This window comes from Cygnus olor, chromosome 28 (assembly GCF_009769625.2).
Source record: "Cygnus olor isolate bCygOlo1 chromosome 28, bCygOlo1.pri.v2, whole genome shotgun sequence".
In the NCBI taxonomy this organism is placed as follows: domain Eukaryota; kingdom Metazoa; phylum Chordata; class Aves; order Anseriformes; family Anatidae; genus Cygnus; species Cygnus olor.
The window spans coordinates 830,836-857,005 of NC_049196.1; the positions used below are offsets into that span (position 1 = coordinate 830,836).

Below are 26,170 nucleotides of genomic sequence, written 5' to 3' on the forward strand. Positions count from 1 at the left end.
CGGCTGCGCTTTCTGTCCCCAGGTGCGTGTCACCTCCTGGCACCGCTCCCCGGCGTGCTGCGCAAAGGTCCCGGTGCCACCCGAGGGTGTAAAACAAGTGCCCTCCCCGCTCCGATCTGCAGCCCGAGGGATATCGGAGAGGGGTCGGTGCCAAGGGGCAGGCTGAGTGCGGAGAGGGGCCCCGGGACGTGCCCGTGCCACGCGCAGGGGGGGCTTTTTTGTTTTTTTTTTCCTGCTGAGCTGGCGCTCCGTGCCCCAGCAGCTCCGGGACGGCGCGGACAGAGGCTGCACGAGCTTTCCGAGCCTCCAGGCCGCTTCTGGCAGACGGGGATTAAACATGCCAGGGCGTTCGTGGCTCACGGGTGCCTCTGGAGCAGAAGCAGTTTGTTCCGTCCACGGCTGCGCCGTTTTCCGGGGAATTCCAGCCCTCCCGGGTCCCGCGGGGCAGGGTTTGCCCAAGGCATCGCCCGGGCTCCGTGGCGGGGTCCGGCACCGAGGGACAGCGCGGTGCCGGTGGGGGACGGAGGGCGGCGGGGAGCGGAGGGCGGCGTGGGCAGCGCGGCGTCGCCGCGGGCCTGAGTCACCCTACAAACGAGCCGCCTCCGCCCGCTTATCGCACCCGTGGGTGCCCCGCTCCGCACCCCGAGCCTCCAGCTCAGCCTGGAGCTGGCGGCGCCTTGGGCAGGGCCGGAGAGCCTCGCGGTGCCTGGGGTGGTCCTCGGTGCCCAGGGGAGGGGGGATAAAAGCTTTGGAGGATGGGGAAACCGAGGCACGGGGCGTCGCTCCTCGCCAGGCACTCTGCCTCGGGGTTGCCCCACTCCTGCCCGTGGTACAACCCCTCTGCGGTAACTCCCAGCCCCGTGCGCCCCCAGCTCCCGCGGGAAGGACCCTGGGAGCCCCAAAGGAGCAGCCCGGACCCCTGGAGGGCCCCCAAGGCTGCTCCTGGCCCTCGAAAACCGATGGAGCAGGAGGGCAGCTCTGCGCCGAGCCACGGCACGTGGCTGAGAGAGGGGAGGAACGGGAAGCGGAGCCAAACTCAGGGGTGCCCCCTGGGAATCTGGGTGCTCCACCGCCGGGCCGCGGAGTATCCGCAGCGGTGCAGGGCAAAGGGTTAACAGGCAAAAGGAGCTGATTTGCCAAGTGGTTCCTGGTTTATTCAGTGTGCGAAAGAGGCAGGGACAGGGGAGGGGAGTGCCGGGTGGGGAGCTGGGAGCAGGGCTGGTACCCGCCCGGCATCGCCCACCGCCACCACCGGGTCCCATGGGGCCACCCCACGGCACCGCCGACAGGTACGTCCCCAGCAGCCCGGGGGGAGCTCCGCGGGGAAACCGGAGCCGGGGGTGGCACAGGGGCCACCAAACCCCCCTCCTGGGCCCTGCGGCACCCATCCAGCCCCCTGCCACTGGTCCCCTTTGTCCTCCCAGCCCCGTGCTGGTGCCTTCCCCTGCTCTTCGCCCCGTGCCACGGCTGCACCCATGGGAACACGGGGACAGGACCCCCGGGTCCCTGCTGCCAGAGCCCACCACCCCCCCCGTGGTGCCAGCAGGGTTTGATGCAAAGCTCGATGTCAGGACCTTCGAGCCTGCTGCCTGTCCCTCCAGTCCTCAGTTTCCCCGTCCCGCAGCGGTGGCCGGTGCGAGCGTCCCCCAGGCACCCCGGAACAAGGTGCTGGCGGTCGGTGGTCACCGGTGTCAGGGAACGCAGCTCTTCCCGAAGAGAAATCCGTGTTGGCGCCCGTGTCCTTCACCCTCTGCGTGCTCCCACGGGTCCTCAGCCGAGGACGAGCTCCTCTGTGTCCTCGGGGTGGGGATTTGGGGCTGGAGCAGCCGTTGGGAGCAAGCTTGCTTCTTGCTTCCTCCCCTGGGAGCTGTGACTGTGACCTGGCCCTGGCTGGGTCCAAAGTGCTGGGGGAGACGCCTCGAGGCGCAGACTGGGTGCGCTGTGGCGCAGGATTCCCTCCAGCCCTGCTGGCACTCGAGGCATCCAGGGACACTTCTTGTCCCCAGCACCCCAGGGACGGAGGAGCCGGGTGCGTGCCCAGCCCGGCCGCGTGCCCCGCTGCGATGAGCACCGAGCCGAGGGGCTGGGTGGGGGCAGCCCCCCGAAAACCCCGTCCCCGATGGGGCAGAGCCTGGATCGCTGCCCGGAGGAGCCGACCTCTCACCGGCGCATCCCGGCACCGAGCAGTAACGGCGCCGTGCCGGTGAGAGGCTGCCCACGGTGTCCCCGTGCCGACGGGGCGCACGGGGGGCTGGTCAGGTTCACGGTGGTGCAAGCGGTGGCAGCTGATGCCGGAGGGTTGCTCTCAGGGGTGGGATTTCATCCCGTCTCCATCGCTGCGGGGGACACTGCTCAGCTGCGAGGCTCCTCCAGGCTCCTGCCAGCCCCTGCGCAGGAGGCTGGGCTCACGCTGCGAGGTCCCCGGCTGCTTTGTTGCACTAAAGCAAGAAGTTCTGGGACCTTCTGGGCGCTTTTCTGGGCACCGACACCTTCACAAAACCCGCCAGGCCATAAATCATCAGGTGGCCTCTGGGTCGAGCCCAGCTCGACCCAGAGCAGGGTCAGAAGTGCCAGCAGCGCCGGCCCCCAGCAGGTCCCTCTCGGGACGTGCCCTCGCCGCGGGTGCTGGGGACACTCGCCCCATCCCAGGCTCAGCCTTACACAGGGTGCCTCTGCTAATTGCCGTGTTAATTGCCAGCTGCGGGCACAGCTCGGCAGTGCTCCGGCTCTGCCTGCTCTCGCCACGAGGTTGCGCCGGGAGCAGAGCCCAGGAGCAGCAGTTCTTCGCTATTTCTTGATTCTTCTGTATTTATCAAAGCCGCCCGCTCGGTCAGGTCCTGTCCTGGGCAGACCACGGGGCAGGTAACGGGCAGGCACGGAGGGAAGTTTTTTATCAGCTGACAGCGCTGGGAATGGAAAAACAGGAAAGCGCCTGAGCTCATCCCATTTCCCTGCCTGGCCCAAGCGGGGCTGGCTGGGGGCAGAGCTGCCTGCGGGGCCGGGGCGCAGCGGGGTGAGTCGGGGCTGGGGGCGGCCGTGCAGCCTGGGACCCCCCCGGGCCCCCCCATGTCTGTTGCTGTTGGGTTTTTGGGGACCTGGGCAGGGGTGGGTGGCACGGGCTGGAGCGCTGGGCTTGGGCTGCCGGGCTTGGGGTGCTTACAGGGTTTGCAGCCTGGGGGCTGCCCGCACCCAGCTAAAGGGAGCAGGAGAAGGGATTTTTGTTTAATGGGATGTAACGTGGGCTAAATGGGCACTGGAGGGGCCAGGCGTGGCAGGGAGCTGGGTTTGAGGGCTGAAAGCTGCTCCCCACCGTGGCCTCTCCTTAAGGGCTGCTCAGCGTGGGCAGCCCATGGGGTTTTTGGGGTGCCCCAGGGCTCGGCGGCACGGCACAGCCTCCCCATGGGGCATGGCCAGGGCTTAGTTCCCCCACAGACCGGGCTCCACGTGCGCAGAACCTGAGGGAAGGAGCGTGTGAGCAGGGCTGCGCGGCTCTGCCTCGGCAGCGGAAGGGTTTGCTCAGGTTTGGGGCACCGAAAGGCCAAAAACCTCCCCGGGGACCCAGCCGATGCCATGCCCGGTGCCGACGGCTCCGTGACCATAACGGCAGCAGCACCGCGGGTCCCATCCTGCTGCTGTCCTGGGACCAGCCCCAGCAAACGCAGGGACTGGGTGCTGGTGGTGAATCCCCGTCCCCAAGCACCTGCAAAGCCCCTGAGTGCCCTCTCCCCGGGGAAACAGCTCCCAGGGGAGGCGCTGAGCCACGCAGCGGTGAAATTTGGGGGGTTTTGAGCCGCAGCAAAGCATGCGGGTGCACGGGCTGCATCCTGCGGTGGTTGCCAGTGTTGGGGGGGACAATGGCTCGGCCCCACCGAGCTGAGCCATGGTGGAGAGGAGCTGCTCTCGTCCCAGCCAAATTCCTGGGTGCTTAATGAGTAACCGGCAGCAAGGCGCGCGGCTGCGCCCGGCCTCGGGAGGGTGGTTCTGGCGGCTCCTGCGAGCCAGGGCAAACACAGCCGGGGGCCGTCCAGGGGCACCCGAGCAGCCCCCGGCTGTGTTCGTGCAGGGCTGGGGGCTGGGGGGGCGGGAGCCCTCCCCATCGCTCTGCGGGGTCGGGGGCCCCGCATGGTGCTTGGGGCTTGGCAAGGTCAGCGCGGGGGGATGCAGCCGGGACGGGCAGCTCCTCTTTATGGCCACCATCAGCTTTACGGTCTGCTTGGAGCTGTAGGAGAGGCTGTAAAAGCAGCCTGCGGGGGTGCTTGTGGGGTTGGAGGGGCCTGATGGGGTCTGCAGAGCTCAGCTGGGACCACCCCAAGCTCGCCCAATACCCCCAGCTGGGGCCGGGCCGGCTGCATCCATCCCTGATGCCCCTGCTCCTCCGTCCCGCAGCGCCCGGCCCCGGCCCTGAGCGCGGCATGGACGGCCCCGACATCTTCCTGGGCCCCTGTGAAGGAGCCCTCTGCGGGGTCCCGGGCCAGAAGCGTCGCTGCATGTCGGCCCTGGAGCCTGTCACTTTGCCCAGCCCCAGATCCGAGGCCAGCTGGGAAGAGGAGGAGGAGGAAGACGAGGATGAAGACCGGTTCCGGGGGGTGCCGCTGCGGCGAGCGTGTGCCCTGCGGACCTCAATGCGCAGCCGGGACCCGTTCCGCCGGCACAGCTGGGAGCCGGGCAAGGAGCTACGCGGGGTCCCCGGCTACGACCAGCTCAGGTAGCGGTGCCCCCACCCCGTGTCCCCACGCCAGACCCTGCACTCCCCGCTCTGGTGGTCAGGATCCTCCGTGCAGCACCCCCGGCACACCCCCTGCCCCGACGAGGCACCGAGCAAGACTCGCCCCACGGATATGGGGCTGCCGTGGGGCTCGGGGCACCAATGCCGCAGCTGCCCCGGTTCGGTGCCCCCCACCCCGGGGTGCCACAGCTCAGGGTGCCCCTCTCCCCGCCACAGTGTGAGCCTCAAAGGGCTGAGCCCCGACGACATCGACTCCAGCACGGAGCAACTGGACGGGCTGGGGAGGCGCCGGCGGGACCCCCGGCGAGCCCCCCTCGTCCACAGCACCGAGTCCCTGCTATCCCTGGATGAGGAGGATGAGGCCGATCTGCAGCGGGCGCAGGTAGGAGATGCTGCTCCTCTTCCTCCTCCTCCTGCCACCCCGGGGTGCAGCACCCACCTCCCCCTGCAGCCGGCGGCGCAGGGCTGAGGGCAGGGGACCCCAGGAACCACAGTGGATGGAGACAGCCCAGCAGAGCCCCCGCCCCGGGTGCCTTCGCCATCATCCCAGGGCTGGGCTGCGTTATTCTCCGGGGGGAACTTAATTTTGGGGAGGGGGAAATTAAAGGTCCATGAGCCCGGGGACCGCCCAGTGCATGGGGACCCTGCTGGCCCCACAGCGGGCAGCCACCGCCCTGCGCCCAGGGACTGTGGCAGGGACAGGGGCCGGTGATCCCGGTGGTCCCGGTGACCCCGGTGGTCCTGGTGGTGCCGACCCCATGCCTGCTGGCAGGAGGACGCGCGGAGGCTGCAGGTGTACCGGGCCAGGAGCGCTGGCGGCTGCGCCCTCGCCAAATCCGCATCCCTCGGCGTCATCGACAGCTTCCCCGCGGCAGTGGGTGAGTGGCAGCGCCCGTGGCCCCCCAGGGACGGGTGGAGGTGTGGGGGCAACGGGACCCTGGCCCATCCCAGCCCCTCCTTTAATTTGGGCTCCGTCTCTTTGCCCTTGCAGAAATTTCCCCCTTCACCTCCCAGCAGAGCCTGGCCAATGGGTGAGTGTGGGGGCACGAGGGGGCTGCAGTGGGTGCGGGTGATGTCCCCCAGCACCTGGCCCCTATTTTGGGGTGCGAAGGCGGCCCACCCAAAGCGGCACTGATCCTGCACCCTGCCGGGCTAATGGCTGGTGGGGTCCTGGCACACATCACGGGGGGCGCCAGGAGCAGACCCCCCCAGGCCGGAGGGGACGGTGCCCCCACAACGCTGTCCCCACCCCGCCTCGAGGCGCTTTGTGCCCGTGGGGCCCCGCAGCCCCAGCGCCTGTCACAGCCCATTCCCGTCCTCATTAGGGCAGCACGCCGGGGGGGTCAGGGCACTGGGACTGGCAGGGAGCCACTCGGGGACGGGGACGGGGACAGGGATGGGAGGTCAGCTGGGGAGCACGGGGGTGCTGAGCCTCCCCCTGACCTTGCTGGTTTCGGAGGGGGCATCTCACCCTCTGCCAAGCGTGGACGGGACCGAGGTTGGCTTTGCTGTGGGAAATGCACAAAGGGGCCGTGTTGGTCACCCCAGAACCTTGGGGACATGCCCGTAGCCATGGGGCTGCCCCATCCGAACCTCGTGGGGCAGGCGACGCCGCGGCGTGGCCAAGGAGGGGATGTAGGCACCGTCCCGCGACACCACCCCAGGGGTCCCCGCATTGCCCCCGTGCGGGGCCGGCTCGGCGGGGAGCGAACAGAAGGGCTCTGTGCCGGGCCCAGCTGCAGCGGAGCAGCCACCCCGGAGAAGCCGGGGGGCCGCGGCGGCTCGGCTCGCTCCTCCCTACTTCCTGGCCCGCGGACGCCCGGGGACAGAGGGGGATTGTGCGGCTGATCCTGCTCCTCCTGCAGCTTCGGCGCCGGGAGCTGCGGGCAGCTGGCGGCCTCGGGCGAGCCGGGGAGCCGGGAAGAGAGCCCCCTGGGCCGAACCCTCAGCTTCATCAGGAGGATGACGGGGAAGACGAAGGTAGGGGGGAGGAGATGAAGGGGGGGGGGGGGAGCATCCGTGGCTGGGACCCCTCAAGCCAGGCACTTGAGGCCGCAGGGCAGCGGTGGGGCGTGGGGTGCTCCCCAAAATGCTGAGTCAGGGTCGGGGGTGGGATGGGGGCTCGCTCCGGGCTCTGCAGCTGTGACGCTGGCCGCTGCCCTTTGGGGATGCTGTGCCTCAGTTTCCCCTTTCTGCTTGATGTTATCCTTGGCTGCTTTCCGGGGTTTGGGGTCCAGAGAGGGGAAAAGCTCCGTGTACACCCAGCGCAGTGCCTGGGCGAGTCCTGGGGTGCTCGCTCTGTCCCCCCAGGCCCCCCCCAGCTCTTGGTGGGCATCTTGGACATTTCCGCTTCCCCAAAACCCAGCGGGAGGTGAAACGGGAGCGGGGCTGCGCTCATGGAGCTGCGCCAGCGGGGCAGGTACCGGCTCCTGCCCGGGCACCGGGGATGCGGTTTCGGTGCCTGTGCCATCACCCCCGTCCTGGCCGCCCCCGATGTCCCCAGGGGCTGGCCGGCACCGCCGTGGTGCCGCTGGGTGTGATGGTGACGGGGGACATCAAGGGCTGTGGGTGTGCCTGCAGCACCGCTGTGCCCATGGGTGCAGAGGGGGCCGGTGCGAAGCCGCTCGCCCCTCGCAGCAGCCCGGGCTGCCGGTGGCATCGGCTGCTCCTCGTCCCGGTGTGCCGGGGACACTTTGGTGGCCCGGGGCCATGCTCTGTGGGCACCCTGGGTGCGCTGCAGGCGGCGGGGCTGGGCCCACGCAGCGGCCGAGGAAATGAGGCTTTTCCTGGTGGCGGGCGTTTGTTTGCGCACTGAGCTCACCGCCCGCGCGCCCTCCCTCGGGCTCCTCCGCTGCCTCCGAGCGGTTTCCTGCAGCCACTCATTCATCTGGGCCGGTTTTCTTCCCACTGCTTTCCAGTAAATGTCCATGAACAGCGACCGGGAGGGTGCAGGGCCCTGGCGGGACCCCCCCTGTGCCTCAGTTTCCCCGTTCCCACCCGTAGCAACAGCGACGGGATCCTAGATCCGTGGTTGAGGCGCCCCGGGGGGCACGCAGGAGCCTCCCTGCGCCCCTTTTGCTGGAGCTGCTTTTTGGGAGAGGCGTCCCCAGCCCCCGGGGCTGGGAGCTCGGGGGAAACTGAGGCACGGTGCTGCACGCAGCACCTGGGGAGCGCCAACGGCTTTTTGCTCTCCTCCCCAACCCTTCTGGGGCCAAACCCCACCCGGTCCCCAGAGGCGCGGGGCTTTGCCGTGACGCGAGGCCGTTAATCCTGCTGTCCCCCCCAGCCCCCCCAGGCAGAGGATTATCAGCCAGCTGTGAACATCACCGGGGGCCCGGCCGTCCCCACGCCAGCAGCTGCCCAAATCCCCCCTCCTCGGCTCCCTGTGCCCCCCAAACCCCGCAGCAGTCCCCGTTCCACCCCGCTCGGCAGCTGGCCGCGACGCTGCAAACGGTTTGAAATCGGCGTTTGGGATTTTTTTTTTTTAATTTTTTTAGTTTTATTTTTGGCAGGGAGGGGAGAAAAGGGGCCGCGGCCGCTCGCGCCGGCCTGGCAGAGTTTTGTTGTGAAAGCGCCGCTGCGAGCGGGGAGGGGACGGGGCCGGAGCCCTTCGCGCAGCGATTGCATCAGGCGCTGCACCAGGAGCGGGGCCAAGCTCCCCCCCCCCCAACAGATCGCTCCCCAAACCCCCCCAAAAGGGCTGCCGGTGCCTTTACAGCCCCCCAGCCTGCTCCTAAGGGACTTTCCCAGCAGGTGGATGGGAAGTCCTGGCTTTCCCAGAAGGGGAAGGTGGGGCTCAGCAAAGGGAAGGGGTTTGGTGGCGCTTTTGCACCGGTCGCGATGCCTCTGGGGGCACGTCCCTGCCTGGGGGGGTGACATGTCCCTGCCTGGGGGGGTGACATCCCCACCAGCCACTTGCATGACCCAGGGTGATGGAGATGCAGCAGGGGTGTGAGGCAGAGCCACCCCCAGGGGGACAGTGGGGACATCGCAGGTGTCGGGGTTGCATTTGGGAGCGGGCAGAGCCCCTCCACCTCCTGTGTGCCCACACGGGGACAAAGGGAAATGCAGGGGGCTTTGTCCCAGCCCCCCCCCCCCGTGCTGGGGCTGGTGGCAGGGAGCGCTGCGGGGTGTCCCCCTGGGTCACTGCAGCAGAGGGGTGCTGGTGGCCGAGGGGGGGACAAAATCAGGTGGCGGTGACAGAGCCGCTGCTGTGGCCACAGGGGGACAGGGGTCCCTTGGGACACCACAGGGACAGGAGAGGGGGGGGCTCCGAAGGACATTGGTGCCACCATTAAGGGGGAAATCTGAAAGAGGGGACCCCGAGGGGTCCCCGTGCGGCACCCGGGGGTTGGCTGGAGGGGACCACGCGGGGTTTGGCGAAGCCGGGCGCGGGTCGGGCCGCGGCCGTCGAGAGCGGCGAGGCGGCGGAGGGGAGGGACGGCGCTGAGCTATTTCAGGAAGGAAAAATAATCAGGCGCCGGGGCCGGGCTCGCCGCTGCCCGCGGGCCTGGCTCTGCCTCTTGCCGCGGAGCTGCAGCCATGTACGGCCGTCCTGCCGCGAGGGTGAGGCATGGCGGGGGGCTCGGCACGGCGGGGGGCTCGGGGCGGCTCCGGGGATCCCGATAGGAAAGCCCCCGACACCATGGGGCCAGATCCGGCTGGTGGTGATGGTTTGGGGGGCACAGAGATGGCTGGGGGGCACGGTGACGGCTGGGGGGCACGGTGATGGTTGGGGGGCACGGTGATGGCTGGGGGGCACAGCAAGGGGTGGCCCCCCTCTGGAGCAGGACCACGCACCCGCGATGCCACAGGGGCTTCGTCCCTGCTGCGGCGATGCCCGGCTGTGGTTTTGGCGAGGGGATGGTGGCGGCCTCGCTGGGGACTCCGTGGTTACAGGGTGGGTCCCCGCTCTGCCACCCCATCTCCCCCCTTCCCGGGTTCTTTACGGCTCCGTCCCGCTCGGCCGCCGCTTCCCCCTCGCCACGCGGGGCCCTCTCCCCCCACGTGATGCTCGCGGCGCCGCGGGGCTTTCCAGCGCCTGGATCCGGCCTGGCTGCACTGGGACAGGGGGGGTTTGGGGGTGCTGAGCCCTCCCATGCACCATTGGAGCCTCCCCACCGGCCACATCCTGCCCTGTTGGGGAGATGAGGGGAAGCCCGGTGCTCCCCTGGGTAGCCGGCCGCCCCTTCGCCGTTTCCTTCCGTCGGTTTTTGGGGCTCCGTAGGGGAGGCGCGGTGCGGAGGCTGGGGCTGAGGCAGGGTCCGGATGGAGGCCAGCTCCGCGCCGCGGGGACGGGGTGAAAGCAGGCTGAGATTTGGGGTATTTGCCAGCAAACACCAGCACGAACGCCGCCCCGACGCTGCCTGGGGGGAAGCAGAAGCAAGCTCCGGCCAGAGGGCTTTGCCCTGGAGGAGGAAATGAGAAATTCGGAACCGGGCTGGAGGTTAAAGGAGGCCCGCGGCCTCCCCACGCCCGGGTGCTTTTTGGTGGCACGAGGCTCGGGTGGCCTCGCCGCCGCCTGGCGCGGGTTTTGTGCTGCTCCCCGGTGAGGAGATTTCATCCAAGCCCGGCCTTGGCAGCAGGAGGCTGCTGGGAGCGAGCCCGCCCGGGGGTAACGTCCGCAGCTGCCTCGACAAAGCGCTGAAGGACGGAGCGGTTAATTACCAGAGCGGTTAATTAAGAGTGAGGCCGTCGCTCGCCGTCCAGGAGCGCCGAAGTCTGGGCTCCGTTTCCCAGCGGCAGCCGCTCCGCTCCACCTCCCAGCTCCTCTGCCCTCGCCGCCGGCAGGGAGCAGGATGCGGCCAGGTTCGCTCCCTGCAGGCATCGCCCCGGAACTCAGGACCAGGATTCGGGAGCAGGCGCGGCCCTGGGGAAGCTTTTCCCCCGCTGCGAAGCCGTTGCACGGGGCCAGGCGGCCCCTCGGCCTCGGGAAACAATCCCCTTCTGTTGGTGCCGCGGAGGAAACCCCTGTTTACATGGCCTCGCTGTGGGGGAAAGCAAAGCTTTTCTTTGCTCCCTTGCTGGGAACATTTTCCCCTGGAGCTGAGCGAGGGCAGCGCGCAGCGGCTCGAGCACAAACGTTTGTCCCCCACGCCCACCCAGGCTCGGAAGGGACGTGGTGGGGGTGGTGGCACCCCCCGGCTGGCTCCAGCACTGGTGTTTGATTTTTTTTTTTTGGTTACTGATTAAGCCAAAAGCTGCTGGCGCTGCCTTACGGCCCGAGGCACGGCCTCCGCTCCTCCTGGCGAGTGTCGAGTGCCACCGGCTGGGATGTGCCGGCGAGAGGCCGCTTGTTTGCATGGCGTGCCCCCAGTGGACAGCGGGGGGCTGAGTGCCCAAAAATCCTCCGGGAGGATTTTGGAAAGTGGAGGGGCACAAGGTTAACCCGAAACTGCACGAAGTGCCTGGCCAGAGTGAGCAGCGCCCAGTGGAAAGCACCACCGCTCGCCTGCTTTAACCCCTTGGGGCCGCGGTGCCCAGCACAGCCGAGCATTTTCTGGCCCCACGGGGAGCGTGGCACCGGTCCCCGGCTCCATCTGCGGCTCGGAGCTGTCCCCGTGCCTCCCATCCCCATGCCTCCCATCCCTGTGCCTCCCATCCCCATGTCTCCCATCCCCGTGCCTCCTTCGCCCCGGGAAACGCGGCCGCGTTATCTCTGGGGCAGAGCTGTGCAAATCCCGGGGGAGCTGCACAAATCCCTGGGGAGCTGCACAGATCCCGGCTTCCCCGCACGGCGAGTTAATGTTCAACCAGGCCGGGAGCTCTGCACTCGCGTCGCCCCTCCGAGGGGGGGACTATTTCCACGGGGATAAAGTGTCCCTGGCGGGTGGCGAGGTCCTGGCAGCGAGCCGGGGTTGGGGGTCTCCAGAAATGTCCCAAACGAGCCCCGTGCCCCCCCTGCCTCCAGGCTCGGCAGCACCCCAGAGCTGCGTCGGGTCAGCTTCTCCCGCTGGGGCCCTTTCTGAAATCGGTGTTTTAAGGGGAAAAAGCAGAATTTCCCCAAAATGCGTCCTCAGTCGGACTTCCTGAGCCCTTAGCACCGGTGCACATCACCGCCCTGTGTGCCAGTGGTGCTCGGTGGGACCCGGCTCCTGCCGAAACCCTGCCGAAAGCCGGGGGGGGCGGGGATGAGATGTGTGCCTTGGCCGTGAGCTGGTTTTGGGGCTGTGACTTCCCCTAGAAGTCACGGCCCCAGGAGTGAAGGCGTGGGAGCTGCGCCCCTGGATTTTGGGGCATTTCTCCCTCGGGGAGCGTGCGGTGAGCCTGGCTGGAACCGGGCACCAGGGGCTTCGTCATGGAGTATCGGAACAGACCCACAAGGACCATTGCGTCCAACGCCTGGATTCCCATAAGACCACCCCAAAACAGTGGGCTCGGTGCCCCCGTGAGCTTTTTCTTCCCACTTTGGGCCCCCAGACTGAGCCAAAGGCTCCGGCGTTGCCCAGCGAGGGTGCGGGACGCACCGGCTGCAGTCCCCAGAGCTGTGGGACTGCCAAGGGGCCCACATGGAGGGCCAGAGCTGGGCAGGGGAAACTGAGGCACGAGAGATGAGCCCAGCCAAGCCCCGGGGCACCGCTCCGGAGTGACTCCGGGGTGACTCCGCTTAGCACCGCCACCACCCCCTATCCCGGTGCGGGCGCTCTGGGGGACCCCCGGCTCTTAACAAAGACCCCGGGGGGGGCTCCACGAGGCCGGCACCGGCGGGGCCCTCCCCGCGGCGGGGCCGCCCCCCGGGAGGGAGGAGCCCGGTGGAGGCCGGAGGCCGCCACGGGGGGGGGGGGCGAGGCCGGGCCGGGCCGGGAGGCTCCCGGCCATGTCCCGCATCGAGGCGCTGGCCCGGGCGAGGAGCGAGCGGAGCAAGGAGAGCGCGGCCAAGGTTGGGGGGGGGAGGGGGTCCGGGGAGGGGGGGTTTGGGGAAGGGGGCGGGGGTGGGATTTGGGTTCTCAGCTCAGGTCGGTGCCCCCCCCCCCGCGTTGGGGGCTCCCGGAGGTTGGCTCTGCCCTTCCCCGCCCAGCTGCGGGGGGGGCGAAGTTTCGAGCTCCGCTGCTGTGCGCGGGGGGAGCCCAGGAGCCTGCCCGGGTGAGTCGGGTGCTGGGGGGGGCTCCGGGGTGCGGTGACCGGGGGGGGGTGGAATTCTGGGGGGGGGAGGGCTCTTTGCCCCGCGTGGGGTTGGGATGCGCGGGGAGCCCCCAGATCCTGCCCCGGTGCGCGGCGTGGGCAGGGGGAACAATGAGCCCCCCTCCACTGCACCGACACTGGGGGGGGGGCAGCTGCAACATGCCCCCCTCGACCCCCCCCCCCCAGCCTCGGGGGCCCCGTTTTGGCGGCGTGGAAAGCTCCGGTCCCCGGCCGCATTGTCCGCGCCGCGGCGGAGACAAAGCCCGGCGGGGGGGGGGGGGTTGGGGAAGGTTCCCGGGGGGGAAACTGAGGCACAAGGCGCCGGCCCCCCCCCCGGGAACGCTTCCCCGGCCGCGGGGGGGGGGACAGCAGGGCTCCGGAGCGCGTTTGGCAATCGCTGGCGTGGCGAAACGGTGGCTGGGGGGGGCCGGGGGGGGGCAGCTGGTGCCTGGGCTTGGCAGGGCTTTGTTGCCTGGGGGGGGCCAAGCGAGCGTGCGAGGCTCCGCTCCCCCCCCCCCCCTCCTCGTGCCTCGGTTTACCCCCATGCAAAATATTGGGGGGGGGGGGGCGGTTTTTGGGGAGCTCCCCAGGGCGCGTGGCAGGGACGGGGCAGGCGAGCTCCGAGTTGGCCAGGGCTGAGTTTCGCCAGGTCTTTTTGGTCACCCCCGGGGGGGTCTCGGCAATGGGGGGGGCTCATCCCCGGGGGGCTCATCCCTGGAGGTTTCATCCCCCCCCCAAAAAAAAGGCGTTCTCCAGGGTCCGGTGTCAGGGGGAAGTGGTTGTTGGTTCCTGCGCACGCAGGCACGGCGGTGTCGGGGTGGGGGGGGGGGGGGGAGCGGTTTCTGTTTAAAAGCAGCTTCTTCAAAGCCCGCCTCGCCCCACCCGGGGCCGCCGGTGCCCCCCACACCCCCCCGTGACGGATCCCAGGCGCTTGGAGAGCAGCCACTGGCCCCGGCTGGGCGCTGCTCGCGGGCTGCTGCCGCCAGCTGTCACCCCCCGAGGAACGGGGGGGGCCCCCCGAGGGGCTGGGAGGGGGGGGCAGCACCCAGCCCTGGGCCCCCCTCCACTTTGGCTGGCGTGCGCCAGGTGGGATGCGCAGCCTGGTGGGGACCCCAGCCCCCCCCCCGGTGGCAGGACCTCTACTTTTGGGGTGACTCCTGGCAGAGCAGCCCCCCCCCCCCCCATGCTGCTGTGCCCTGAGTCCCCAAAATGGAGGGGGGGGGTCCCGCACCAGGTCCGAGCCCCCTCCCCAAAATAAAACCCCGCAGCTTCGCTCCCAGCCGGGAAACCTGAGACAGCTGCGCCCTGGTGGGGGGGGGGGGGCGAATTTGGGGCCATAACGGGGCTTTTGTGCGCAGGGCCGGGAGGAAGGGGCTGGGGGGGGGGGGCGGGGGGGGGGGGTTGGGACCCCTCCCTCTGAGCCGGAGCTGCCAGAGGTCTCGGAGCAGTTTGGGCCCCGTGCAGCTCGGAGGCATCTTTTGTTGCAGCGCCGGGAAGAAGCCGGCTTTGTTCTGCGCGCGGGGGGGGGGGCACGGCCCCCCCCCCCCGGACGCAGCCGACGCGGACCCGAGCCACGTTTCGCAGGTCGGAGCCGTCCTCGCAGCTGGCGTTTTCTCCTTCTGCTTCGCTTTCCGGGGGCTGTTTTGTCCCGTCCTGCCTCAAGAAGGCGACTTTGGGGGACTTCTCCCCAGGATGGCGGCGGGGGGGCTGCAGCTGGGAACCCCGTCACCGTCCCCCTTCATTTTGGGACAGGTCGGTGGTTCCCAAATGTGCATCCTCGGGGGGGCCCCGCGCGGCTCTCAGCACCCGTCCCCTGGTGAGGAGGAGGAGAAGCTGCGCCGAGCCGCGAAACGTGGCCGGGGGCTGCTCGGCGTGGGGGGGGGGGCTTTTTTTTTTGACGTATTTGGGGCAAAAAGGCAGGGGCGGTGGCAGCTGGGGTTGTCAGCGCGCTGAAGCCTCTCCCGCGCCTCCCCCGGTCTGGTTGGAGTTACCAAGCTACGGAGGCAGCCGCGGGCGCGTTCTCACGCAGGAAGAGGAGCGAGCTATCTTGGGCCGAGCCCCGTTCGTGCCAGCATAAATACACCCGCCGTGGGCGTTGCACCGCCGGCGCTGCCCTAAAAAAACCCCAAAGCTCTGCTCGGAGCAGAGCGACTTCCCACCCACCACCTCCCCGGGGGGTTTTGGTGGCCGGGCACCCTCCGAAACTCGGGCCCGGAGGCGTCCGAGCGCGTCCCTTTGTTCCAACGCCCGGCTCGTCCCGGCTTCCCTGCCCGTCCCGGCTTCCCTGCCCGTGGGGGGGCTGCCGCCCCCATCCCGCTGGGGTTTTGGTGCTGTGCCGGTCCCAAACGCGGCCTCGGCATCCGGGGTTTCGGCTGCCCGCTGGGTTTGGGGTCAGGCAGAAGGGAGCTGGGGCTGGGCGCGTTTGGGGGCGTCCGAAATTCGGCTGTGGGATGCGCCCGTGCTGCTCAGCCCGGGGGCGGTGGCGGGTGGTGGCCTCTGTTTTCCTCCCCCCAAGTTATTTATAGCCACGTGCTCGCATCCGGCCGCCTCCGACGTCCCCGGGGTGGGGACCCCTCTCCTGCAATGGGGCATCCCCTTTGGGGAAGGGCGCGGCCCCCCAGCCCCATCCTGCTGCCCCCAACCCCGCTGTGGGCACCCCAAAATGAGCCCCCGGCCGGATGCCTCTTGCTGTCCCCGCCGTGCCAGCCCCCGTCGGCACCGCACCGGGACCAGGACAGGGACAGGGACCCTCTGTGTTCCCCTGTGGCGCCCTGCACAAAGGCTCCGTTCATCCCGCGTGGGGCCACCAGCACCAGGCGCACCCCCTGCCCCACTGCAGGTTTGGGGCCGCTGCCCCCAAATCTCCCCGCTTTTACCCCAGCGCAGTTGGTGTCAGGTAAAGAAAAAAAACAGCGCTCGGCCCCCAAAATACCGCCAGGGCATCCGGGAGCGATGGTTTTAGGGCTGTGCCCAGCGCTTGGCCCCAGCCACGTGGACCCTGCGGGGTCACGCCATGACCCCGCTGCCCGTGGGGGTCCCGGGATCCGGCTGCGGGGCCGGGGGCGCAGCCGGAGCCGGTGCTGGGGAGCAGCCCCGGCGTCACGCTGGGGTAACGGCACGGGGACGGCGGCGGCAGGAAGAGAAATCGCCTCCCTCCTTTGTCTCCTGGCTGTTTTGTTTCCTGCGGTTGGGGCCGGGAGGCAGGAACTGCGGGGCCTTTCCTCCCCGGCCTGCGCCGAGCCGCCTTCCCTTTAAAGAAGGAGGAAGAAAAAAAAAAAAAAAAAAAAAGAAAAAAGTGAAAAGCCAAACAAACAACAACAAAAACCAACACAACGGGGCCGGGAACAATCGCGGCACAGAGCGCGGGGCAGATGTTGTGGCCGCGGGCGCAGCTCCCTCCCAGCCGGGGGCTGCGGGGCCGGGATGTGCTGCTGCTCCTGCGCCCCCTTCCCGGAGGAAAGGGACCCGGAGAGACCCCTCTGCGGGGAGCGGGTGAGCGCCGAAGCCCCCCGCCGGGCTCTCTCGCTGGCTCTGGACTAACCATGGCTCCCCCCCGCCCGGTGCCACATGGGAGCAGGGGCCGCGTCCTCCCCACATCCTCTAACGGTCCCAGGGAGGGGATGGGGATGTTCTGCCCGTGCCTCCGGTCCTCCTCGCCTCCCTCCTGTCCTGCTCAGCCTCCCTGGTCCCGGGGGGGTCTTTGCCTCTTGGTCCCACCCCCCCCCCAGTCTCAGGGAGCCTCCTGTATGTGCACTGCGTCCGCCGCCGGCACCTCTCCGTCGGGACGGCTGCGCTGGATGTGGGGAGGGGGTGTCGGAGGGGTGCGGACCCCCTGCTTCTCACCCCCCCCACACCCCCCCGGTGCCAGCTCGGCTTCACAAATCTGCTGCCCCCCACGTTTTGGGGGGCCGGCTTGGCCAGGGCGTGCTTCGCGGGCACCCCGGTGCCAGGCACGGCCGGGGCTGGGCGCGCACAAAGCCGGCTCTGTGACGGCACGGCCGGGCTGCTGGGGGGCAGAACCTCCCTGCCAGGGGGGGGACCGAGGTGGGGGCGTCGTGGGGGGCACCCTGTGGCCCCCCACATGCTTGGGGCCGGAGCAGCCTGCAGAAGCTGCTCAGGAAGCCACCAGCTCCCTTCCCTTTTTCGAGAGGCCAAAACTGCAGCAACCCGCGGGCGGCCGCCGTGGCACCGGGGTCCCCAGGCAGGACCCGCTGCCATCCCCACCGAGCGGGAGGGGCACAAGTGGCCTCCGAAGCCCCGTTTTGGGGCTAAATGGTGAAAACGCACACTTTGGCTAAAGGGTGAGGACACACAGGGCTGCCCATCGCCACCGCGGCTCCCCGGTGATGCTCCGTGACCCTGTGGGCGCAGGGAAGCGGCCCCCCGCCCGCCGCGGCCCCCGCTGCTCATCCCCATTGGGGCTGGCAACTGCGGTGCCGGGGGGGGACGGGGGGGGGACGTGTGCTGGGGCGGGGGGGATTTCTCCCGCAGCCTCACGGTTGTCATGGTTATCGGATGATGGGAAGCACGGGAGAGCCGAGCGAGCGGGGTGGCTTTTCGGCACCCGCCTGCTCCCCGCCGGGGCTGCGGCAGCGCCCGGCAATGGGGGACCCCCCGGGGCGGGGGGCGGCGGGGGAAAACGGGGTCCCGCGTCTCCCCCCGGCCACCAGCCGCAGCCCGAGGGAGCGGGGGGCTGCTGCGCCCGTGGGGGGTGCCGGGCGCCCGCCGTGCCGCAGCCCCGTCACGCGCCCGCCGCGTCTCTCTGGGCAGAACAAGGAGAAGGAGAAGATGAAGGAGGGCAAGGAGAAGGACGCGCGCTACACCAACGGCCACCTCTTCACCACCATCACCGTCTCGGGGATGACCATGTGCTTCGCCTGCAACAAGAGCATCACGGCCAAGGAGGCTCTCATCTGCCCCAGTGAGTGCCCGGGCGCCCGCGTGGGGCTGCGGGGTTCGGTGGGCGTGCGGGACTGCCCGTCCAGTTGCCCCCAGTCCAGCTGTCGGGGCTCGTACTGGGATCTGCGGGTTGGGCAGCGTGCCCGCGGTTGCTGCCGCCTCCTCTGTGCCGCAGGACGGGGCAGGCTGCCGGCTCGGTGTCTATTTTGGGGCTGCTCGATCGTGGTGTGGGGGTACGGGGGGGGGGGGGGTCCTCCCAGGGCAGGCAGAGCCCTGCAGACCCCACTCCAAGCCCGGCGGTGCCCTGGGTGCGGGCACGGGATGCAGAGAGGCAACGGGTGCCAACCCTGGCGAGAAAATCCCGCTCCTGGGCATGCCCAACATCATTCCCCTGCCCTTCAGGGTGTGCAGGGGGACTCCTCGGCACCCCAGGGTGCCTCATCCTGCTGGGTGCTGAGGGCTCTGGCTCGGGGGTGCCGCAGGGGCTCAGCTGCTGCCAGCAGCTGCGGTTCCTCGCTCCGGCCACCTCTGCCCGGCAGCAGCTGGCGGGGGCCGAGCGGGTCCCGAGGCCCCCGCTGCAGCTGCGCCCATCGCTCCCGGGACGAGCACCGGGGGGCTCCCCGTAGCCGGGGGGGGGGGGGCTCGGGGGGGCTCGGGGGAGCAAAGAGGGAGCCCCCCCTGGCCTTTTGGGTGCTGCGCCTCCATCTCGCCCCGTCCCGCAGCTTGCAACGTCACCATCCACAACCGCTGCAAGGACACGCTGCCCAACTGCACCAAGGTCAAGCAGAAGGTGGGCACCCGGTGGGGGCACTCGGTGCGGGGGGGGACGCGGATGGGGGACGCCGGTGACGCCTCTGCTTCCCTCCCCCCCGCAGCAACAGAAAGCGGCGCTGCTGAAGAACAGCTCGGCGCTGCAGTCGGTCTCGCTGCGCAACAAGAGTGAGTGGGGGGACGTGACGTGTCCTGGGGGCGGGGGGGGGGGGGGGGGGGGACACGCGGGGACAGCCCCTCCCCGCCAGCTCCGGGCCACCCCGATCCCGCTCCCAGCTCTGGGGACACCCCCAGGGCGCAATGGGGGCGTGGGGACACGTGGGGGGGCCCGATATGGGGGTGTCCCCGGGGTGGTGGGGGTGCTGCGTGCGGGATGGGGGGTGTGGGAGCAGCTTGGGACTGGGAGGGGGGGTGCTGAGCCCCCGTGTCCCCCCCCCCCCAGCTGCCATCCGGGAGCGCCCCAACTCGGCCATCTACCCCTCGGAGAGCTTCCGCCAGACGCTGCTGGGCCCCCGCCGCGGCCGCCCGTCGCTCTCCCTCTCCAAAAGCGTCTCCACCACCAACATCGCGGGGTAAGCAGGGCGAAAAGGGGGCCGGGGGGGTTGGGGGGGGGGGCGTCACGGGGGCGTCACCTCCCTGCCATGTCCCCGCCCCAGGACGTTGAACGATGAGTCTCCGCTGGGGATACGGCGCATCCTGTCCCAGTCCACCGACTCCCTCAACATGCGCAACCGCACGCTGTCCGTGGAGTCGCTCATCGACGAAGGTGGGGACCCGACGGGGGGGCACGGGTGACATGGGCCCCCCCCGGTGCCACCCCCCCCCCCCTCTTATGCCCCCTGCCCGCACAGGCCCCGATGTGATCCTCAACCAGCTGCTGAGCGACTTCGAGACGGACGAGAAGGATTTTGAGGCGGACTCGTGGAGCCTGGCCGTGGACAACAGCTTCCTGCAGCAGCACAAGATGGACGTGATGAAGCGCCAGGACGTCATCTACGGTGAGCGGGGACAGGGCACGGGGACAAACCGGGGCTCTGGGGATGGGGAGGGGGTTCCAGAGTCTGGAACCCCCGGGGATGGGCAGAGATGCGGGGCTGGGGAGGCAGAGGTGGGAGACTTGGGGACAGAGCTGGGGACATGGGGACAGGCCGGAGGTGAGGGGATGAGGACACAGAGCTGGGGGAAGCTGGCCAGGGGGGGGACACAAGGACAGGGTGAGGGACAGAGACAGGTCAGAGATACAGGGATGAGGACACAGGGACAGGGAAAGGGACGCAAGGGTCAGTCAGACACGCGAGGGATGCAGAAACGGGGGCGGTGGGGGCACGGCAGGGGACCCAGGTAGGTGTCAGAGGTGTAGGAAGGGGGGTGCGGAGGTGGGGACGCAGGGACAAGGCAGGGGACACGGGGACAGGCTGGGGACGTAGGGACAAGGCTGTGGAGATGGGGGCAGAGCAGGGGGCACCGGGACGCCGCGGCTCGCCCCCTCTCACCCCCTCGCCGCCCCACGGCAGAGCTGATCCAGACGGAGATCCACCACGTGCGCACGCTGAAGATCATGGGCAGCGTGTTCCGCAGGGCCATGCTGGAGGAGCTGCAGCTGGACCCGGGCACGGTGCAGAAAATCTTCCCCTGCGTGGACGAGCTCAGCCAGATCCACGAGCGCTTCCTGGCGCAGCTCCTGGAGCGCCGCCGCGACTCGCTGGCCCAGGACAGCAACAAGAACTTCGTCATCAACCGCCTTGGGGACATCCTCGTGGGCCAGGTGGGGTGGCACGGGGGGTCCCCTGGGGCTGGGTGGTGCTGCCGGGGGGGCTCAGCCCGCTGAGGTGCCCCCCCTGCACCACCCCAGTTCTCGGGCAGCAGCGCGGAGCAGCTGAAGAAAGCCTACTCGGAGTTCTGCAGCAGGCACACCAAGGCGGTGAAGGAGTACAAGGACCTGCTCGCCCGCGACAAGCGCTTCCAGCACTTCGTCCGGGTGAGGGCGCGTCCCCAAGCGGCTCCGGGGCACAGGGGTCCCCCCTGGGGCACCGGGGACAGGGTGCAGGGGACCCCCCCCCCACTGGCTCTGGGCTCCATGCCCGGGGAGAAGCGGTGGGGACGGGTAGGAGAGCCGTTCACCTTCCCTCCACCACCTCCGTGCCTCAGTTTCCCTCACTCTCCCTCTGCCTTCCCGTGGTGATGAGTCCCTGGGGGGCTGGATGCAGCTCACGGGGTGCCCCCCCTTTGCCTTTTTCCCTCCCCCCCCCCCCCAGAGGATGGCACGGTCCCCGCTGCTCCGGCGCCACGGGGTGCCCGAGTGCATCCTGCTGGTCACGCAGAGGATCACCAAGTACCCGGTGCTCATCGAGCGCATCCTGAAAAACTCCAAAGGTACCGGGCTGGGGGGGGGGGGCGGGGTGGGCGCAGTGGGATCTGCGTGCCTGGTGCGAGGCGGGGGGGGGGGGGGCTCCAGCCCTGACCTCGTCCCTCCTGCATCCCAGACAACGAGAGTGACTCCGCGGACCTGTCCCGAGCGCTGACGCTGGTGAAGGAGCTGATCTCGGCCGTCAACGAGGAGGTGCACGCCTGCGAGATGAACGCGCGGCTCTGGGACGTGTACCGGCGCGTGGACGGGCGTGCCAAGGCGCCGCTGCAGTGGGAGAGCCGCGCCGGCCTCTTCGGCAGGGACGAGCTGCTGCGGCGCAAGCTGGTGCACAGCGGCTGCATGCTCTGGAAGACGGCGGCCGGGCGCTTCAAAGGTGCAGCGGGGCGCTGGGGGGGGCACAGGGGGACGGGGGGGGGGACAGGGTGGGGGGTGACGGGGTGGGGATGCTCGGGGAGGTGGTGTCAGGGGATGGGGATGTTGGGGGAGCAGGGTGCAAGGGGATGATGGGGATGGGATGGGGGTGGGGTGCAAGGGGATGGAGATGTTGGGGGACCTGGGGTGCCAGGGGGTGGGGGACCAGGGGGGTGGGGGTGCTGGGGACCAGGGGGTCAGAGGATGGGGTACCAGGGGGTGGGGATGCTGGGGAGCAGGGTGCCAGGGGATGGAGGTACCAGGGGATGGGGGTCCTGGGGACCAGGGTGGCAGGGAATTGGGGGTACCAGGGGATGGGGGTGCCTGGGGAGTGGGGTGCTGGGGAAAGGGGCACCAGGGGAGGGAAGTGATGCAGGACGGGGTTGCTGGGGGAGCAGGGTGCCGGGGTGCTGGAAGCCAACCCTGGGAGTAGCCGTGGCTCTAACAGTGCCCGGGAGGGGGCACACTGCGGTGCCAGCTACAGCCGTGCCCCCACCCCAACACCCCACATCCTCCCTGCTCTTCCTCCCAGACGTCCTCGTGCTGCTGATGACGGACGTCCTCATTTTCCTGCAAGAGAAGGACCAGAAGTACACCTTCCCCATGCTGGTGAGCTGCGGCAGCCCCCCTTGCCCCCCCCCAGACCCCCCCTGCCCACAGCAGTACCGCTGGCACCCCATGGGACGGTGACAGTGTGGGCTGCTCCCCCCCCCGCAGGACAAGCCGGCTGTCATCTCGCTGCAAAACCTGATCGTGCGGGACATCGCCAACCAGGAGAAGGGCATGTTCCTGATCAGCGCCGCGCCGCCCGAGATGTACGAGGTGCACGCCGCCTCCCGCGACGACCGCAACAACTGGATGAAGCTCATCCAGCAGGCGGTCAGCCTGTGAGTGCCGCCCCCGGGGGGGGGTTCCCGTGGCTGTGGGGTGCGCAGCGGGGCCGGGATGGGGTGACTGTGCCGGGAGCTGTGGCAGGATGCGGCCTCTGGGTGGGTGGAGGGGGTGCGTTGGGTTTGGGGGAGATGCTCTGAACCCCCGCCCTTGCAGCTGCCCCAGCCGCCAGGACTTCCCGCTGATTGAGACGGAGATCGAGGCGTCCCTGCGCAAGCTGAAAGGTGGGGGCAGTGGTGGTGGCATGTCCCCACGTTCGTGTCCCCACATCCCCATCCTCGTGTCCCCACATCCCGGTGTCCCCATATCCCCATCCCTGTGTCCCGGTGTCCCCATATCCCCATCCCTGTGTCCCCACGTCCCCATATCCCCATCCCCATCTCCCCATCCCCATGTCCCGGTGTCCCCATATCCTCGTCCCTGTGTCCCCATATCCCAATCCCCACATCCCCATATCCCCATCCCCCTGTCACCATCCTCATGTCACCATGTCCTGGTGTCCCTGTGTCCCCATCCCTGTGTCCCAATATCCCCATCCCCGTGTCCCCACGTCCCCATCCCCTTGTCCCCCCGTCACGCCCCCTGTGCCCCGCAGACCGCATCCTGCAGCACGACCGGAAGATCGCGGCGCTGCTGGAGGAGAAGGTCGGGCTCTTCGCCGACATGCTGGCGCTGACGAGCGGCTGCGAGGAGCCCTCGCCCACCCTGGCCCCGCGCACCCTCTTCCGCTCCGACTCGAGCGAGGGCTCGCGGGGCGAGCGCCTGATGCACGACGCCATCCGGGAAGGTGCGAGGGGAGGGGGGGGGACCCAGCCCCGCAGCCCCCCCAGGTTCCCCCCCGGTGCCTGGGGTTGTGATGCTGAAGATGGGGAAACTGAGGCACGGGGGTGTCCCCGAGGGCGCTCACGGCGCGTGTCCCCGCAGTGGAGTGCCTGAAGGAGATGTTGGCGGGCGCCGGGCGCGAGCGGGACCAGAACCACCTCGCTGAGGCCGAGAGCTGCCCCAGCCCCGGCGCGAGCAGTAAGCGGGGGGCAGCCCGGGAGTGGGGAAGGGGGGGCTGCTCCAACCCCGGGACCCCCCCCATCCTCACCCCCCTCTCTGTCCCCGCAGACGGTGACGCCGGCAGCTTCAACGGCGCCCCGGAGTTCTGCAGGGCGGACTCGGACGCCGGGCAGCGGGTGAGCGCAGGGGGGGTGTCCCCACACTGGGGGGGTGTCCCCACACCGGGGAGGTATCCCCACACCACAGGGGTGTCCCTGCACCGGGATCACCCCGGGGTGACCGCTCTGCTCCTCCCACAGGACGGGAACGGCAACCAGCTCCTGCAGCGGGCACCCCAGGAGGTAAGGGGGGGGGAGAACCCGCGGTGCGAGCGTGCCTCAGTTTCCCCCCCACACACGTTGGCTGAGCGCTCCCTCTGCCCGCAGGAGGTGAACCAGCGGCTCATGAACCTCTACGCCCTGCTGCACGGCCTCCAGGTGGGCGCACGGGGACGGGGCACACGGGGCGGCACGGGGGACCATCCGCCTGACCCCCCCCCACACACACACACCTCGCCCCGCAGGCGGTAGTGAGCCAGCAGGACACGCTGCTGGAGCTGCGGCTGCAGGAGGGCGTTGAGCGGCGCGAGAAGCCAGCAGCGGCACCGGCGGCGACCGAAACGGCTCGGCCGGGCGAGAGACCCAGCTCGGAGCTGGCGCTGCTGCAACGGCAGCACGCCCTGCTGCAGGAGGAGCTGGCCCGCTGCCGGCAGCTCTGCCACGAGCGGGCGCAGGAGGTGGCGGGGCTGGAGGGGCGGCTGCGGGGCAGCGAGCAGGAGCGCGCGCGGCTGGAGCGCGAGCGGGACGAGGCGCAGCGGCAGCTGGCGGCGCTGCGCCAGGAGGGGGGCGGCGCGCGGGGACGCCGCGGCACCGACCCGCGCCGCAGGAGCTTGCCGGCGGGAGACGCGCTCTATCTCAGCTTCACCCCCCCGCAGGTAAGGGACGGGACTTTTTTATGTATTTAATTAGTTAATTAATTGATTATTTTGGGGGGCGGTGCTCACGCATGGCACGAGTGTGCCGGTGACACTTTCCATCTTAGCTTCACCCCCCTGCAGATAAGGGAAGGGACTTTTTTATTATTTTATTTATTTTTTATTTAATTTTTATTTTATTTATTTATTTTTTATTTATTTATTTTTTATTTATTTATTTTATTTATTATTTATTTATTTATTATTTTATTTATTATTTATTTATTTATTATTTTATTTATTTATTTATTATTTTATTTTTTTTTTATTTGGGGGGTGGCGCTCACGCATGGCATGGGTGTGCCAGCGATGCGCTCTATCTCTGCTTCACCTCCCCTCAGGTAAGGGAAGGGACTTTTTTTTATTATTTTTTAATAATTTATTTATTATTTTATTTATTTATTTATATGGGGGGGTGGAGCTCATGCATGGCACAAGTGTGCCGGCAGCACGCTCTATCTCAGCTTCACCCCCCGGTGGTAAGGGAAGGGATTTTATTATTATTTTATTTCTTTATTATTTTATTTAATTTGTTTGTTTTATTTATTTATTAATTATTTTATTTATTTACTATTTTATTTATTTATCTGGGGGGGTGACGCTCACGCATGCCACGAGTGTGCCCGGCCTCACCCCGCAGGGGTCCGGGGGCTTGCAGCTGACACCCCCCCTCCCTGTGTCGTCCCCCCCCCCCCCCCAACACGTCCCCCGCAGCACCTGAGCCACGGCAGCAGCCCCCCCGGCCTCTCCTTCCAGCACCACCACGCTTTTGCCACGTGCCCCCGGGACGAGCTGGATTACCGGGGCGAGCCCCCCCGGCTGCGGGAGGGCGAGGACGCGCTGGAGGCGCTGCTGGAGGACGAGGGCTTGGGCAGCCGCCGCTCGCCCCCCCGCCAGCCCCCGAGGTGGGTCCAGATCCGGCCCCCCAGTGCTATGGGGAGGGGGCGAATTTCACCTTGGGGGGGCACGGATATCCCATGGGGCGGGAATTTGGCTCAAGGGTCCCATCCTGAGCGGGGCTGGAGGGTGCTGACGGCGTGGTCCCCCCCCCTTCCCCGCAGATTTCCTGAGGATGCAAGACATTCCCGAGGAGGTGGAGAGCAGCCAGGAGCTGAAGGAGGGTGACGGGGGCTCCTCGGACAGTTAGGGACCAGCTCCTGGCCCCCTGCCCCCCCCCCCAGACCCCCCCAGAGCAGCCCCCCAAGGAGACGCGGGGGGCAGCATCCAGCTACTGGGGGGGGTGGAGGGAGGCTGGGGGGGGGGCAGCGGGTCCAGGCCTCCCCCTTTGGGGAGCTGCTCATCCCACAGGAGCCTTATGGGTCAACGGGGTTTGGGGTCGTCCCCCCCACCCCATCCTGCAAGCTGGGGGGTGGGGGGGGGGGCAGTGGTTTGGGGCTGATATCCCCCCCCCCCCCCCCGATTAATTTATTTATTTTGTCTTATTGGGGTGGGAGGAGGCAGCTGGGGGGGGGGCAGGGGGGCAGGGTTGGGGCTGGGGGCTGCAAACTGGCCCCCAGTGCCCCCCCCTCCCCGCCCAGTAGGGCCAGCAATTCCCAAATGACCCCGTGTTGGGGAGTGGGGGGGGTCCCAGTACGTCCCAGTGCGTCCCAGTGCGGGGCAGGATCCATCCCCACTGTGAGCAGCACTGGGATGGCCGTGACGTCCCCGGGGGGGGGCGAGCCTGAGCCACCCCCTGCCCCAAAACTCTGGGTTTGGGGTCGGTCGGGGGGTGGGGGGGCACCACAGAAACCCCCCTGGGGTGGGAGCGGCCCCGCCAGAAGCGGCTGCAATCTGTCGTCGTCCTCCCTCGGCGTAACTGAAAAAAAAAATGAAAAAAAAATAGAAAAAAGGAAAATAATTAAAAAAAAATTAAAATAAAAACCTGTTTGGAGCTAAGTTGTGCCGCGGGCGCTGCGGGGTGGGCAGGGGGGAGCAGCGGTTCCCCCACACACACACACACACAAAAAAA

At 68.6% G+C, this 26,170-nt stretch overlaps 1 protein-coding gene across 5 annotated transcripts; it reads left to right on the forward strand.

The window, feature by feature from the left end:
- Positions 1-1,179: 1,179 nt before the first annotated feature.
- ARHGEF2 (Rho/Rac guanine nucleotide exchange factor 2) lies at positions 1,180-26,082 on the forward strand. Of its 5 annotated transcripts, none has more exons than XM_040538863.1 (26): positions 1,180-1,289; positions 4,387-4,705; positions 4,943-5,108; positions 5,499-5,604; positions 5,718-5,757; positions 6,592-6,706; positions 17,618-17,768; positions 18,469-18,536; positions 18,622-18,685; positions 18,960-19,089; positions 19,174-19,283; positions 19,369-19,515; positions 20,032-20,282; positions 20,370-20,495; positions 20,773-20,890; positions 21,001-21,258; positions 21,829-21,905; positions 22,014-22,183; positions 22,344-22,411; positions 22,783-22,974; positions 23,112-23,365; positions 23,489-23,530; positions 23,615-23,665; positions 23,752-24,162; positions 24,916-25,106; positions 25,263-26,082. In XM_040538863.1, exons 2-26 carry the CDS (start codon positions 4,413-4,415, stop codon positions 25,324-25,326), a joined length of 3,663 nt encoding a protein of 1,220 aa, XP_040394797.1. In that variant the 5' UTR covers positions 1,180-1,289; positions 4,387-4,412; the 3' UTR covers positions 25,327-26,082. The 5 variants fall into 5 exon arrangements, with proteins under 5 accessions (XP_040394797.1, XP_040394796.1, XP_040394799.1 ...); XM_040538862.1 differs by lacking the exon at positions 1,180-1,289 and having other exon boundaries at positions 4,416-4,705; positions 23,112-23,207; positions 23,298-23,365; XM_040538865.1 differs by lacking the exons at positions 1,180-1,289; positions 4,387-4,705; positions 4,943-5,108; ... (1 more) ...; positions 5,718-5,757; positions 6,592-6,706 and adding an exon at positions 9,154-9,292.
- The last annotated feature ends 88 nt before the right edge of the window (positions 26,083-26,170 follow it).